This window comes from Xenia sp. Carnegie-2017, unplaced genomic scaffold (assembly GCF_021976095.1).
Source record: "Xenia sp. Carnegie-2017 unplaced genomic scaffold, XeniaSp_v1 HiC_scaffold_6, whole genome shotgun sequence".
NCBI lineage: Eukaryota > Metazoa > Cnidaria > Anthozoa > Malacalcyonacea > Xeniidae > Xenia > Xenia sp. Carnegie-2017.
The window spans coordinates 2,717,294-2,734,489 of NW_025813526.1; the positions used below are offsets into that span (position 1 = coordinate 2,717,294).

Genomic DNA, 17,196 nt, shown 5'->3' on the forward strand with positions numbered 1-17,196 from the left:
AGGATTGCTTGACGTAGCCAGAAGAACATATACAGAGATTGTTGACGATGCCCTGGGTATAATTTTTATTGTTTCTTGTGTCTTAGCATTGCATCGTAGGAGTAACTCGTAAGATGGTAATTTTGTTATTGAATATATTTTTTGATACTTTTCCTGTAAGTTACACATAGTTTTATTTTAGTTTTCTTTTACCTGTTTATGTTTGTGCATGTTTTTGATGATAAACACTAATATTGAATTTTTGCTTCGTTCTTGCTACATATTTTCTTGAAACTCTGTTTTCTTATTTTGCTTAACTTGGGTAGAAGATCACAGTTTTTTAGTTCCTGGGTAAAGAAAATATAGCCAGTCTTTGTTAAGGCATTTAACTATCCTTTTTTTTCAGCACTTGTACAGCAGCTGGGTGAGGAATATGACCTGCCTGTGAAGTCTGCTTTCAACACTACTAGAGGTTTTCATGCACAGATGAGTTTAAATCATCCAGATAGCGTAGCCATTGAAGATTTATCAAGTGAATTTATTAAAGTCGTAAAAACAAAGAATATTGTCGCCTTTACCACCGTTGATTTGGTGAGTTGAAATGAATTCGCTGTAAGTATTAAGAACGCTTATAATTTCTATTTCATAACATATCTAGTCATGGTCAATGCCTTTTTTGTTATTTTTATAGAGTTTTTGTTTATTTTACCTTTAAATTTGTGAATGTTGCAGTAAACAATCGTGTAAAGTAAACAATCAAGTTAGTCATGAGAAACCTGAGAAAAACGTCGGAGTCAGCAGACATGCTATGTTTATAGATACGTGCTGTCTTTTGCTTTCCTAGTCGCTATCTATTGAAAATTAGCTAGTAGAGTAGAAAATCGAATTAAAGTAATTACAATAAAATACCAGTGTGATTCTACTAAGTAAAAATATACTGTTAAAATCGTAATAACATCTTCAAGATGAAGAACTATCGTAGTATTTCCTAATTACCTTTTATCTTTTATTATGTACTATAGTCTTGGAATGTCCTTGTCATGATCATGAAAATTTATAAGTTGTAATACAGATATCGTGATTAAGGATCTTGTTCTATGTTGTAAATTTTTGTGTATTGCACAGTTCAATCATGAACCAGGGCATGACTTTTATATGGCTTCTTATCTTTCATATTGCTACCATAATCTGGCTTGATCAAGCTTCATCATAAATTCTAAACCAGTTATACTTATTACTACTATTGTCAATGCGTGCGTGACAATGTATCTGTTTTGTATTTTTATAATGCCTGACCATAATAGAAGTAAATCTACTACCTAAATGTATTTAATATATTTATGAACTATTTACATGCATAAGCATGAATTTAATGCCATGAAAAGTTTCAAAAATTTTGCGGTTTCTTGTTACAAAAATTCTTACAATTTCTGCATTGCTATAGTTGTCATTTAGCCTTGTTTACATTGTAATATATGAGATAAATTGGTCTAGCTGCTATATGTATTTAAGAAAAACTTTTGTGTATCATATATGTATTCAAGGCGTCGGAAGTGAGGAGGCAGGGAGCTAAGCCTCCCTCATTTTTCTTATAACGGAAGCACTGTTTTGATTATAAAACTTATGTACTACAGTGCAAAGAATCACGTTGGAACCTTTTGCTATTCTTTTTATTTCGTTAGTTTATTGCATGCCCCATTAGGCGACGGGCGTTGTTCAATTTCAAAATAGCGTTTACCTAGCAACATGTTGTAGAGTGGTACTCATAATTTCTCAAACATGCCCACCCTTATTATTCATTCCGTATGTATTCAAAATCATCAAATGGTGTTGTTGCAAAACAACATGTCAAAAAGTTTCTTTGAAATTTTAATTTAAAATTCTTAGGATTAATGGTGCAATAATTTAATGCTCGTGTTAGTTCTATTATTTTTTGTGTTAATTAATGAAATAAATAGTAAGGAAAGAAAACTATCAATATCTTCCTAATGTGTCATTTTAATTTACTGTAGGTTAAATTAAACGGTAAGTCAATATTCAATAAATTTCAATTAAGTAATAAAGATTTGGTTTAGGATTGTTTGAGTTCAGAAAAAATTGTGGTGAGCACTTTAATCTACTACCCACCCACCCCTATTGACTGGCCTTCTCCAAATATACAGTCGATTTTTGCAGAAGTTTGTCAAAGTATTTTAAGGTAAAAATTTTTCACGGTTTGAAGATTCACTTTCAATTATTTCAGATCGTATTCAAGAGTCCATGAACGAAATCTATCTAATGACAAACATGTGAGGCTTATAAAACACTTCAAAATTCTATGTGTAAACTAACTAATAGTATTAGTGGTTATTTGATTTAAATTTTTTATTCTATGCAGTACCGAAAGTAGCCCTATCTTTTTCTCCCACAATCGAAATATTTGAGCAAAGTAATTATTCGTCTCTTTAGAAAATTGTCTCCATTTCATGCATAGATTTTAGATCTATGACATTATTGTTGTCACATTATTGTTGTCACATTTTAGAGTGGTGACGGAACTTTTGGTAGAAATACGTGATAAAATTGGTTGCATTTACAAGTTGAGTGATTGCGTTGCTACTCTGGATCTACTTGTTTCGTTTGGTTTTCTTTGTACTGCTGCAGAGCATGGTAAGTGAATCGGGTGACTGTTTGCAGGCATATTATATACAGTGACACGCAAAAGTATTCAATACACTGGATGATTGTTAATATCTCACGTTCTAATCATTATTTTTTGATGAAAATTGCATGAAATATTCATGTTAGTGTAAGAAACAAAATCTCTGAAGGATATTGAAAAGCAATCAGTATTTTATTGTTTATTCAAAAAAACATCAAAATAAGTAACGCAAAAGTATTCAACACGTCAATTTAGTATTTAGTTGCAAATCCTTTATTCTGTTTTACAGCAAGAAGTCTCTTAGCATAGTTCTCAGTGAACTTCTTGCATGTCTCAGGCGTTATTCGATTCAATTCTTCGAAGCAGAAAGTTTTCAAATCTTCCATATTTTTAGGATTCCGCTTGTGGACATTGATTTTGAGAATCCTCCACAAATTTTCGATTGGGTCTAGGTCAGGTGATTGGCTGGGCCATTTCATCACATCAATTTTGTTATCCGTAAACCATTTTTTCATTAGCTTCGAGGTGTGCTTTGGGTCATTGTCTTGTTGAAACACAAAACCACTTTCAAACTGGAAGGAATCAACCGATTTCTTAAGTTTTTCCGTCAAAATGTCTCGATACATAAGGGCATTCATGCTTCCTTCTATGATCTTCCACTCTCCGACTCCATTCGAACAAAAACAAGCCCAAATCATCATACTACCCCCACCGAATTTAACTGTTGGGATAGTGTTTTTTGGAGCATGAGATTCTCCGCTTTTTCTCCAAACCTTGTTAGCACCATTATGACCAAAAAGTTCTATTTTTGTCTCATCTGACCATACAACAGTGTCCCAATACGTATCTGGCTTCACTAGATATTCGTTGGCAAACTTCAATCGGTCAACAACATGTTTCTTCTTCAGAAGAGGCGTTTTTCTGGGGGACCTGGAGTGAATACCGGCTCAATAAATAGTCCGACTGATGGTATCTTTGCTAACATTTACTTCAGCACCTTTTAACTGCTCTTGTATCTCTGAACGGGTTACAAATGGGTTCTGTTTCACTTTTTAAATGACCAACCTTTCACTTGCACCAGTAATCTTTCTTGGACGGCCTGTTCTGGGACCATTTAAAACAGAGTCACACTTCCTCCACTTTCTGATGATGCATCCCACTGTGTTTACATTCACATTTAAAGCCTGTGATATCTTCCTGTACTCATTCCCTTTTTGGTACAGTTCTACGATACGTTCACGCATGTCGTTACACAATTCCTTTGCTTTAACCATGGCTAAATAGAAAACACTAAGGGAAACTGAGTTCACGAATGGTTACAGAGGTATCACCGGCCATACTGACTTCAAAATAACGACGGGGACACTGGTGATTGGTCAAATATTGTCATATTAATATGGAAATGAACCATGATGAGATGTTCGCAATAAAAAACTATAGTAATATGTTAACAACATTATGATAACATAATGTGTTGAATACTTTTGCGTTACTTATTTTGATGTTTTTTTTGAGTAAACAATAACATACTGATTGCTTTTCAATATCCTTCAGGGATTTTGTTTCTTACACTAACATGAATATTTCATAAACTTTGCATGAAAAAATAATGATTAGAACGTGAGATATTAACAATTATCCAGTGTATTGAATACTTTTGCGTGTCACTGTATATGAGAAACTTGATAATATTTTAAGAAAGTTTTTCTCACCCCTCAAATTAACAATGGGTATATAGATAGGGTTACGCGTAAAGGCTTTGAAAGTTAAAAAATAAATACGTTAATTCTTTGTGAGTACTCAAAATGCAAAAAACTTTATTCTAAACAATGATGTATAAGTTTGGCAGTTTAAGTACCTTACAGGCATACAGTTTCGACGAATATTTAATCCCACTCTGTTACACGTTTTAAAAATACTGTGTATTATGTGTTTTCTTCGTTAAGGTTCAATTTTCTTTTCAATTGTCAGTTCATTGATTTTCCCTTACTGATCGATCTGGAAGATTATTTCATAAGTACAGTACGATAAATTCAAATAATTTGCTGCATACACACGTCGTTTGTTGTCTTCCCTTTGAAAGAAAAAAACATTAATTAAAATTTCTGTTATTTATATTGTGGTGCTGAATATACTTCTCACCCCTAGAATGAAAAAGCGTTTAAAATTTATCTCCATCCTAACATTTATCTACATATTCATTTAGTTCGACCGGAATTCACAGACACCCTTGCGATCTCTCAAGGGAGACATCCTATTCTTGAAAAGATTTTGTCGAAACCTCCTGTCTCAAACAGCACAGTAAGTTATAATGCTTGGTTCACGTGAGCTAAATAAGCATTAACGCCACTAGACTTTTGTTTCTTTTGTAGTTCTCCTTTACTCAGATTTAAACAGCGGGAGTTTATTTTCTGTTGTCCTTCTATAGCTTTTGCTTTTAAACGAGTCGACTTTTGGGAAAATCAACCATACCGGGGCATTTTTTAGTAAAAGTTGATAAAAAAACATTTTGTTTAGTAATTTTTTGTGTTGAACATGAAAATGGTTGTTACCAGAGCGGAAACTTTGATTTTAGGTGAGAAAATGAGGTCACATTAGTGTCATTAAAATAACCCAATACAGAAGAATAAATATTTTTCTTAACGATTTGCAACAAATTTTGATCCCTGAACAATGAACATTATTAATTGTTTGTGTCACAAAATTTCAGCAATGAACGTGAGCTTAATCTTTTCTTATGTTAGTGACCTCATCATGATGTCCCTAAATTATTTCGAATTCTCAAAATTAGCTGGGAATTCGAAATAGCATCTTGTTTATGCTTCACTCTAAAACATTACAAACACAGTTAGTTTCATGTTTTTATATTTAAATAAATAGTATGTTTATTTAAAGTTGTATTGAAATAAATAGATAATTAGTGTGTCTCCTTTAGATTTATCGTGTCGTTAAATCATCGCACATGTGTTTATGAAATTATTCAGATGTTTTTGGACAGCATGACAAGCAACATTTAATGCATCCCAAAATTCTTTAACATTTGTAAGATGTTACGCTTTTTCCATTGTCGTGAATGTCATTCTCCTTACATAAACTCTTCCATCTTTATTTTTTAATAACACACTGTGTCTTGTCATTAAAATTGCCTTCTCCACCATCTTTGCAAACTTTTGGCTGCACCCCATATGTTAAGCAGTGAGACGTGATTTCTTTATTTGCTTGCAGCTATCAAGATCTGCCTGTTGTATGTGTACAAATATGCTGTCCTACATCTTAGATGTTACCCAGTTCTGTGCAGGGAGTTGATCATTGTGACACTCTCAATTACTCACTATTTTGCAACATTCAAGCTCCGCGGCTACAGAACGCTTGCATAAATACAAGCTTCTTTTTGCTCATATTAATATAGATATGTTATTAATTGTGAAGTTCCCATTGTATTCTACGGCTTACAACATGTGACATATCAATATGAGTCTCCCTCCAAGTATTGATATTCCTATGAAAATGCTAAAGCCCCAGCATCTGACCCCAAAAGCTTGCAATAAAATAATCTCTCGATCATGCACTGGCTGTAAAAATTTCTTGATGTAGTTGTGAAAAGTATAACTTCTTCGGCACCAGTATTTGTGGGTACAGAAACACAACTAACACGAGCACTAACAGTAAATAAAACGACTGATCAAGTATAGGGTAAACCATGAAAGACTTGTATAACAAACATCTTTTCCACATGTTGATATTTAACTTTAAGTACAAAAAGTTTAATCTTGGAAAGAAAAGTTTGAAAACATCAGTTATTCAACGTACTATGAATACAAAAAACAATAAGAAAACGGTTTCTGTGATAGTGATATAATGAATAATTGAAACTATCAGCAATGTATTGCCAAAATTTTAATTGTTCTATGAAACAATCAAAACTATGTAATTTTTAACAAAATTCTCCACTTGTGGTAATTTAGCAACCAATGACATCATTGTGGTTTCACTTATGTATAACAGGTTCAATCGCACCCAAGCTGTTAAAACTGGTGGACAAAATACGTATCAGCGATAGTCACAACTTCAAAATTTGATGTATAACATTAGCAAAATTATGTATTTTTTTGCATTCCTAATTTTGATGACTTTATTTCTTATAACGTCATTTTTTAAGCGAAGATGACAATATTGGCTTTGGTAACAAGTATTTTCGTGTTTAGCCGATAAAAACACAACAGAAACTACTCGTTACCAACTTTTACTAAGAAATGCCTTTAGAATTTGATTTAACGACTTTTGAAGACAGAAAATTCAACAGCTCTTTTGTCTCCTTTCCTTAGCTCTATGATTGTGCCATATGTTTTGTTGTTTGTGTTGTTTATTTGATGTCTTCGCTTATGCTTATTTCACTTATGTGAACCACAAGCATAAAGTGTCGATCAAGTAAGAACTTAATTTTTGTCCACGAAATTTTCACTTAAAATAGATAGATTTCTACATTTACAAAAACTGCTTATTTTAATGCATTGGCGGCGGAAGGGGGGAGCTAAGGGGGCTACAGCCGCCAATAATTCAGGTAGGGGGCTCTAGCCCCTCAATAATTTAGATGGGAGGCTAAGCCCCCCAATTAATGAGCTAAATTCATCAATATTTTTCCCGTCATATATTTTTATGTTTGACAAGGGGAAATTATTGGCATAGATGGACTTTTAAATCCTATAGACTTTCATTTACTTTAAGTACTTGGAGTTGATGATAGGAAGAAAATCACGTCAAATTTGTCATTAGAACATGGCGTAAATGCAATAGAAATATGGCATAGTCTAAAATAATAAATAGCTTTTTCACTGGTCTGGGACTGAATTAAAAAAAGCAAAAAATGGTATTATTTGTGAGTTCGACAACTACAACTACAAAGGTCAAAATGCCACGCCATTACAAAGATTTTTTTTATTCAGCCCCCCCTTCTAATGCAAAGCATCTTCCGCTACCACTGTTATTACGGGTATGAGCAAATTTGAATAAATAGTCTGAAATATTTACGTTTAGCTACACGATTTAATTTTATTATTCAAAATGCAAAAAGGAATTAGCAAATTTGAATAAATTTGCGAAGCTGAGTAGATATCATTTTTTGTTTCAAAATCTTCTAACATTCGATCGAATTCTACAATTTGAGACGTGTTAATGATGGATTCTACTCTTGATTTTTTATAGCAATAGTTAAAATGTGTTTTCTTTGAATTTTTATTAGACTCAATATATCTTACATTTGTAGTACGCCGCCGATGGCAACAATTTTCTTATTATAACTGGTCCTAATATGGTAAGCATGAAGTAAAACTCGAGTGACAGTTTGTTAATTAAAGTATCCATGGTTTATTTCAGAAATTTTACACAAATCTGATTTCAAGAGATCATTGAAATTCATGTCTTTGACTTGCAATTCAGATATTCCAATCATAGTACTAATAAAATATTTCATTTATTCAAATGCTATATTTTGGGGCCAACATTGGTGAGAGATGCTGCTTCGTATGTGGGAGCAAAACACGTTTGTTTACTTGAATTTGTATTTGAAGAAAAAGTTAATTAAAGTCAAAGGAATATTTACCCCTCAAACACTCATGCTCTAGTTTTGCCTCTGGGTATCAAAGGGGACTGTAGAAGCCTCAGCACAACTTATATGATTAATATTTTATGATAACTAAAACTTATTTATGGGAAATCAAATTTCGAACCACAGATTATCAATACTTTAATAATAAAACTTTGCGACTTTAGTTATTGTCCATAAAACAGAAATATTTTCTGTGTTAAAAAGTATTATCTGGCTTAAGTAATTAATACATGCAGCAAAGAGAAACAATGTTTCCCATATTGTTTTGAATTGTAATTGAATGAATCTCAGATAATTAATTGTGAACAAAGCACTAACTAAACTTTTGGTAACTCGCTAAATACCGTTTCAAAAGAATTGAGTCCTTTAAGCAGTTTGAAGAATGCCCAGATCATCGTATCAAAACTGAGCAACTTGGCATTTTAACTACTGGCTGACATCCATTTATTTGAGTCTCAAATTAGCACTTCTAAAAATTTATCTAAACGGAAATTTTCTTTTTGTGTGGTGTTTAGAACATTATATAATCAAACGTGTAAATGAAAATTACTTTTTGTAAACAGAAGTTCTAAGTTATTTTAATAACAGGAAAACTAAATTAATAAATACGATCATTCAACTAATTTCTAGTTGAGCAAAGGCAAGGGAGCCTACCATTGGCTGATTGAGTGAATGGTTGTTTTACGCAACTGCAAGAGACAAGATTTAAGATTAAGCTTTGCACATTTTGTCTCTTGTCAGAATAAATCAAGTCTTGTGCGTACAAGATGATGTTTTTTGGAGTATTTTTAACTTTCACTCAGTTGAACGACAAGTGTTTTATGTTATTGTAATAATGGAATTAAACTTGCCCCTTTTTTAGAGTGGAAAATCAACATATATGAAGCAAATTGCACTACTACAAATTATGGCCCAGATTGGCTGTTATGTCCCTGCTGAATATGCATCATTCCGAATAACTAATCAATTGTTCACAAGAATCGGAAGTGATGATGACATTGAAACAAACTCGTCAACATTTATGTTGGAAGTAGGGCACATTTGATACGTACAATAAAAGGGGAAATAGAGGTCCTTTGACGTAGTATCTTGAGCTAAGACCAATACGGAAAACTTAGTGAATCCCAAAGTGCAGACTTGCGTACTTTGTATTTTTTCGTAACTTCGAGTTGGAAAGCCTCATTTAATTGAATTTCTTTCGACACGAGTAAAAAGACAGATACAAATATTCATCTATAGAATGCATTTGCCGTCATTATATCTTTTATGTTGTTTAATTTTGCAGATGAAAGAAATTAATTATATTCTACAAGTAAGTGAAAAATTGCTTGGTAAGTTTCTCATAAAATTTAATGTTCTTCTTTGAAACTAGTTTCAACAAAGTTTTTCAGCTCAGAATAGCATGGTTGATAAAAAAATGTTGGTATAACCCTGTTGTAAAGAGTACGTTTATTATGACTTTTGATAGCAGGCAGATTAATGGTTTAAAAATACAGACATTGTTTGAACAGTGGCTGCACATTACGAAAACTGTACCTTTTTTTACAAAATGATATCGTTTACATTGTCGTATGGGTAATATTTGAAATAATGAAATCATGATAAGTGACATTTGCAATTATCAAAAAAAACTATGCCAAGCTTGCGAACAGGCAAATTTGTGCTCATATTTTACTGAATAATTTCAGGTTGAAAAAGATTTAATATTCTCCCTTTTACTATTTCTCACAGAACGTAACACCTGATTCATTAATCATAATTGACGAACTGGGTAGAGGTAAAATTTTCTCCGTATTTTTGGTAGTGAAACAAGTGTGTTTTGTATTTAACTCCGTTTAATTTGATAGAGTGTACTTTGAATGTTTCAGGAGATCAAACTTGAAAAAATTTGCTACGAATAGTTATCAAAATAGTTATAGTCCAAAGAAAAATATATTAAATTTATTTACCTTGTCCAAACGTATATTCTTTGAATTATACAATATATTATTGCTATGTTATCGTTATCCTTATCTTATTGTGGCAATTTTAACTGTTGAAAAAATTATCCTTCAAAAAATTATGTATTATGAAAATTTTGTCGAATTGTAATTTATTAAAAAGAAACGTAAATTTGGCATCATTTTAAGGTACGAGCAGTGAAGAAGGACTTGCCATATGCTTTGCCATTTGCGAAGAGCTTCTCACCAAGAAGGTAAACCCTGGTGCTTTTCTATACCTCTGGAAGTATCCATTTAAATTTTTTCTACATTTCCTCAAATTTTACACTCTCCACAAGAACATAGCATTTCAGAAAAGGAATTTCGAATAATTACAATAGACAGCCCAATAGTTATAAAATTGGAATATTTTAATAATTTAATTGTAATAATCGTTGTTTGCGATACCAACATACGCCACTGGCAACAGTCAAAATAACATAGAGTCGTGTTAAGTTCACTCTAACTCACTTAATTCGAGCAAACTTCATTTTCTCCTGATGTTTTTAACTCTGATCTTGAAACGCCGATGTAAACCTTAAATTCGTTGAAAGTGTAAGATTTCTTTCAAATATCTCGATAGCGTTACAACCTTGAAATTTGAATTCATATATGCAGCTTATATAAAGGTAATGAAAATATAAAGTATGGAACTTTCTATGTATTTGAACACACTTGAACTATTTGTATAGACTATAGTCATTTGTTCTGAATCATGATTTTATATATATATAAATCAAACATAATAATTTTATTAATTGTTAAACTAAAATGCGCCCAGAAATAAAATGTACAGCAATGTTTGTACATTATAGTGATATTTTAACATGCAAAACAAGTTTAGTAAAAGTAAAAAAATTGAAAAACCTTCCATGTAACTCTTGCAACACGATGCAATAATTTAATTGGTCAAATTTTACCCTATTTTAGCATTATTGTAAAACCAGGCTAAAATATATACAAGTTAATATATATCAAACATCTGCAACACCCTCTATATATTTTGTTTTTTTCTAGTTGATTACGCCATAGAATCAAAATAATTCTGAAATGGAGTCAAAATATCACTAATTGAATAATTACATCTTGTTTAGTTTTTGTAAAAGTGCAACTCATTTGAAAGTTGACACATGAAAATCTTCACGCCATTAAACAGGTTTATCTTAATCTAAAATTGCTGCTATATACTGCTTCTAATTTCAATTTTTTACTACTACTTTGTCATTATTACACTGATTGAAAAAATCAACTTACATTCCTGATCTTTTAGTTGAACTGCTACATGCACACCAAAAAGTTCATGAACTAGCTACATGCACACCAAAAAGTTCATGAATTTCTTGCAATGTGAATACTTACTTTAAATAAGAGTAAAGAAGCGAATTAAAAAAATAAATGCAGTCGAATTTGGTGCAATTTTAACACAACATTGATTGTATTGTGAATATTATACTCCAACGGCGTAAATAGTAGTAAAAGAAACTTAAAATTGCACCATTGTATTGGTGTCACTTAAATCAAATACACACGAAATATAAATTATGCATTATTGTCATGCTTGGATGCATTTTTGTGTGTGGAGGGGGGGAAAGGTGGAGAGGGGTGGTCGTAGGTGAAACTGTATCTGGCAGACAAAATCAGTAGTGTCATGTTTCTTGGAAAGTCAGTTAGCTAGGATAATTGAAAATGTGCCGACATCGCCTTTCTCCCTTAAAAGAAAACTAGCTGGTACGCCAATAACTTTGTGTGTCAATTATAATTGTGTGAGACACACGATTTAGAAAAACAAGCAATACATGTGAAAGTGCTAGCTAATATTTTTTTTTGGGGGGGGGGACGCAATTCTACACCACTTTACTTGCTTGCACTGCTTGCCTGAACGTAATAATATATTATATATGTGATTCTACAGTTATTTTAATATTTATTGTAAGCATTGTATGTACCATAATCATGTAAATAAACAACTGTCGAGACTCTCTGAATAATCTTCTCCTATTTATTTTCATATTTACTTATGTAGCAGTTAGGTATTTTCCTTCTTATTGAATGTTTACAAATTCTTGCTCGTTCTTTCTTCAGGCATTCACATTTTTTGCAACCCATTTCTTGGAATTGACTACAATGGATGGAATGTACCCAAACATTGAAAAGTAAGGCTACCATTCATACATAGATAATACATTAATACCTTATGTCTTTAAACAGTGCGGGTGACCATATACAATTATCTGACTTAATCTTTACTGACTAAGCAAGAAAATTTTCAATGTCTGTCATTACAAATTATGTTTTTTCAAAAAATTTCACCTTTTGTAAACTTTTAATTGCCCCCGTGCAATCTGTTGATTTTGGAGTTCAGTCGTTGGTTGTGATGTTACATCAATCTTTTTTTATGAATATCAAAAAATTTCATTGATCGACATTTCATCGACATGTGCAATCTAAAATGATGGCATCCAGAAAAAAGAAATTCGTCATTTTTCAGTACTTATACTATGATTGCATCCAATAGCTTCTAATGTCTAACTTAATTATAAATTATTTTGTAATTGTAAGTTATTTTGCCTTTCGCTAGAACCGCCTTTAGATGGATGCATTGTGATTTAATGGATCGTTTGTAAAGAATGATTAATTAATTGCCCAATTTGTGTTACCCCCAAAATATATTGCTCATATTGTCTTTGTCTTCTTTTCGATTAATGAAAATATTGTTGAAAAAATAATTTATAATTGATTTAAAGTAATATGCAGTTATCATTCTGGTTCAATTAATTTTGTAGCTAAATTACTCGTGCACTGATATTTTTTGTGTGCCCTTTTTTTTAAGCTATCACATGGAAATAAAGGTATTGATCAGTTTTTTTCTTGTTAGAATAAAATGATAACAATAAACAATGTTTTATTTATTTCGAGCATGCCGACTTGCAGTTTTAGTAGCCCGAATATTGATTAAATCTGGCTCAGTAAACTTTACATGTGATGAAAAACATTTAACAACGAATTGTTGTTTTCGTAGAGGGCGATGAAAAATAAGACTGGTGCCGAGAAAATATCCTATACTCACAGTATAAACAAAGGAAGCACCATGGAAAAACATTACGGTAAGATTACTTCGCAAGACAGTCAATCAACTTGAACATATCACTGGTGAAAGCTTATGCAAAATTATTAAATGCATGGTGTCCCGCACAATATATTTTATGGTAAAAAAATTTTTTTGGGCTTTTCTGAAACAAAAGATCCGTTACCTTGCTAATTCATTAAAGATCAATTGAGTTATAGAAACATTTGTTGAAATACTCGCATTTCGTGCTCGTGTTTGCCACATAATTTTTCGTTTATCCCAAACTTCCCCACGTGTTTATCTATAAAAACTAGGAAAATTTTGTGTTTATATTATTTACAAAATAAAAGGAAAAATACTTTACCAATATTCAATGACGTCTTGTACTTTTTATACTCCATACACTTAATTCAGTTCATAGAATGTGTTTATTTGTTCATACCTGAACAGGCTGTTCTGTTCTATTTTTCTTTCGAAGAATATGGACAATTAATCCTTTTTATAAAAACGACAAAAACCTGCAATAAAACATAATTGCTTGAAACTGGTGCGAATAACACAACTGCCTTTAATTTTCCTTTTACACAGGATTGGAATTGGCCAAAGTGTCGTCACTGCCTGCAGAGATATTGGAGTATGCAGAATTTTTGTCAATTCACTTTTCAGCAAGGAAAAAGGTATAACAGTCTCTTAAATATTAAAATAAAAACTTTATTGTGGTAACACACTTAAAAATTGTTTTAAAAAGAGCAAATGCAATGGTGAATGTTCAAAATTCTAACGTAATAGTTCTTAAAAAACTGTTTAAAACAAGAACACTAACTCAACAATTCTAAGAGAACAGTTTTTAAAGTTGAAAGACACAATGCAGACCATTCATCACGTGTCAACGTATGCTAAATGAGAACGTCAAAATCATGCAATAATTACAATGGTAAGAAAAAGTCAACGTCAACTCTAATTTGGGAGATGAAGCTTAAAACAAAGATAAATTAAATACGTTTTCCTTTTATCTGAAGAGGACGGAATTAGTCAACTTAATTATTACTGACTCAATGACGCGTAACTGAAATGACGAGTGATATTTTTTAATAACTCTAAAATTAGGCATTTCAAGTGTACGACAATTTTCTTTAAAGTAAACATGTTTCGGCATGCTTATACCATCTTCAGTACAAGCAATAAATATGATTTCTATATACAGTTATATTTATAAAAGTTAAGTAAGAGTGTATCGAATTACTAGATGATGGAATTATTTACAAGTTGAATATCGTGCTGATGTGATGTATTTGTTTATTGAAGATGGCATTAGCATGCCAAAACATGTTTACTTTAAAGAAAATTGTCGTACACATGGAATGCCTAATATATATAGTGCTTTAAAGAAATTATGGAAACTCTAAAATTATGGTCGTTATATGTATTGTTACAGTGAGTGTTACTCCAGAGATGTTTCCCAATCATTGAGTCACATGAAATGAAATTTTCACCCTTACAATCACGTTTCAGTTGTTGTTGTTGTAAAGGAACAGTTTTTTTTCTGATAGAAGCTGGTACATGTTGCTTTATTGTATCGCTTAACCTTCGAGAAGGTTTATCCACATTGCGGGCATCCTTCTCCTAGACTACATTGCTTGACATTTGCCCTAGCATAGATTTTTTCGGGTGGATGGTAGAATAATTTTTCAAAAATATAAAGACAACGTTACTTGCAAGAAAACTATCAGTAATATTCTTAGTTTCCCTCTCGATGTCATTTGAGGCATAACCCATTTCAGGGAAATTTGAGAAATGCAGGGCACTGGTCTGCCCAATAGGTTTATCTCTTTCATTAATGAATCAGACTATCAGCTTAGTTAAAACGCTTACGTGTTTAATTTAACTCTTTTTCAAGTTAACTTTTTTTAACATTAAAAGTATCGCATGACTTTGAAGTTCTCAATTAGCACACGTTGACATCTGAGGAGTAGTCTGCCGAAATGAGCAGTGTCCTTTAGCTTTAAGAACAGCTCTTTTAGAATGGTTGGGTCACTGTTCTGATTTTAAACAGTTCTTTAAATATTACGTTATTATTTTGACCATTTACCATGGTATTTGCTCTTTTTAAAACAATTTTGAAAAAGGTATGTTACAATGATATTAAGTATAACTTAGTCTAATCAATAAAACTGTTTAAAAATTAATCATAAGATTTTAGCAATTTCATTAGTCGACACCTATGATCTATAAGAGGACAAACGCAACGATTTAATGTAACAGAAATATATTGTTTTCAATTACATACGAACGGCGAAGTTATTTGAATATTTACCTGAATTTTTCCCTGAATGGGGAAATGAAGACATTAAGAATATCTAATTGAAGCAGTTGACATATTCGGGCACAAAGAAAAAAAAGGTTTTCAAACGTTGATTTGTACTTCGTCTTAGATAACACAGTTTCAACAAAATTGATGAGCCATTTCTTGTTTCCGTAACTGCGTAAAAGCACTATTGATAATGCGCATTTAATAAAAACGACAAGTTTTTTTAAAATAAACATGTTTCAACATCTCATGATGCCATCTTCAGTATAAAGTGTATTATGTATGTGATGAATATATATAAGAGTAATATGACATATAAGAGAAATGTAATATGTTTTCAGTCACTGTCGGAATCTTCATTAGCTGCAAAGAAAGACAGAGCCGTGTTCCGCCTCGCCAGCAAGCTAAAACAAGCTGCAAGGAATTCATGCTTAGACAAAAAAACGCTATATGCATATTTTAAAGGTCTTGGAGTACAATATTATAGAGGCGTTGATGCCAGTGAGGAATAGCTTCTCGATGAACTAGTTTTAGGGTGAACGCATTGTTTTTTATAGTAAACATTTGCTAAAATTTGAAAGACATTCTCGTTATTGTATAGCCAATATCTCCACTCTGCAAACTTTTTGGAACTAACTATAATTATATATCTACTTATTTAATTGCAAAAATTGTACTTCGAATAGGCTATAGTTGTGAGGAATGCAGAAATAATTGAAGAAAGAATTTATGCTTTTTATTGATGTCACCCTCGCGATTTCTCTTATATTATTGGCTATCTCTTATAAATACTTATTGTAGATCACTTGTATGATAAAGTATTACTGAATTTTGTTCGTGTGTTTTCTTAAAGAGTATACATTTTAAATGTAAAGATAAACTGAATAAATAATTAAACGTTTAGAATTCGACTATTGATGTGACTTTAACGCGCTAATGTGGTGTAGCTAAGAAAGTGTAAAACTAAATTTTTTTGCAAATGTAGATCGTCCAGGTTGGTATAGTCCTGAGAAGGACAGTTTTTGTTGGTGTTGACTGACGTTTCGACAACCTTAGGGGTAGTCATCTTCAGAGTCAAATGACAAAAACAGTCCTTCTCAGGACTATACCAACCTGGACGATCTACATTTAAAAACATGTAACGATACTCCCGGGTTCAAACCATTTACTTTAAAGTTTAAAACTGTTAAAATGCGTAACACTTTGAAAACAGTTGACGGAAGAGCAAATGTTTTGGACTTATTGTGCAATTATCTTGATGTTTTTAACTTAACATTTTGGCGTTTCACAGTTGCAGTTTTAGTTCGTTTTAATACAAAGCATAGTTAGCTTTAATCATAAGAGTCAATTGCTTTGTTGAACTTTTGAATATACTTTTCCACTATAATTTTTGTAATTTTATTGTAAAAAGTAGTTTTGAGTTGAGGTTTGTATTTAGCTACAACAGGCCTCAAATTATGCTTTGATTATGCTTTTATCATCGAGTGAAACAAATACCACGTGTGCGTTTGACAACAGTTGTTATGCAAAGTGAACTAGACTGTTTGAAGGGAGTACTGAGTTTTCAGACAATCAGTGTCCCAACATAGAAAAAAACGTATATCAAAAATAGTGTAA

At 31.9% G+C, this 17,196-nt stretch overlaps 1 protein-coding gene across 1 annotated transcript in view; it reads left to right on the forward strand.

Annotated features, from left to right (window-relative positions):
• The window catches only part of LOC124457469 (mutS protein homolog 4-like), a 28,640-nt gene extending 12,150 nt beyond the window's left edge, over positions 1 to 16,490 (forward strand). Inside the window, exons 14-29 of the mRNA XM_047007713.1 lie at positions 3 to 56; positions 386 to 570; positions 1,992 to 2,004; positions 2,222 to 2,267; positions 2,504 to 2,628; positions 4,827 to 4,921; positions 7,884 to 7,931; positions 9,088 to 9,255; positions 9,511 to 9,537; positions 9,957 to 10,002; positions 10,355 to 10,419; positions 12,287 to 12,357; positions 13,035 to 13,053; positions 13,224 to 13,308; positions 13,860 to 13,948; positions 15,921 to 16,490. Of these exons, the coding sequence (XP_046863669.1) occupies positions 3 to 56; positions 386 to 570; positions 1,992 to 2,004; positions 2,222 to 2,267; positions 2,504 to 2,628; positions 4,827 to 4,921; positions 7,884 to 7,931; positions 9,088 to 9,255; positions 9,511 to 9,537; positions 9,957 to 10,002; positions 10,355 to 10,419; positions 12,287 to 12,357; positions 13,035 to 13,053; positions 13,224 to 13,308; positions 13,860 to 13,948; positions 15,921 to 16,091 (1,307 nt within the window). The 3' untranslated portion in view covers positions 16,092 to 16,490. The remainder of the gene's footprint in view (positions 1 to 2; positions 57 to 385; positions 571 to 1,991; positions 2,005 to 2,221; positions 2,268 to 2,503; positions 2,629 to 4,826; positions 4,922 to 7,883; positions 7,932 to 9,087; positions 9,256 to 9,510; positions 9,538 to 9,956; positions 10,003 to 10,354; positions 10,420 to 12,286; positions 12,358 to 13,034; positions 13,054 to 13,223; positions 13,309 to 13,859; positions 13,949 to 15,920) is intronic.
• Positions 16,491 to 17,196: the final 706 nt, after the last annotated feature.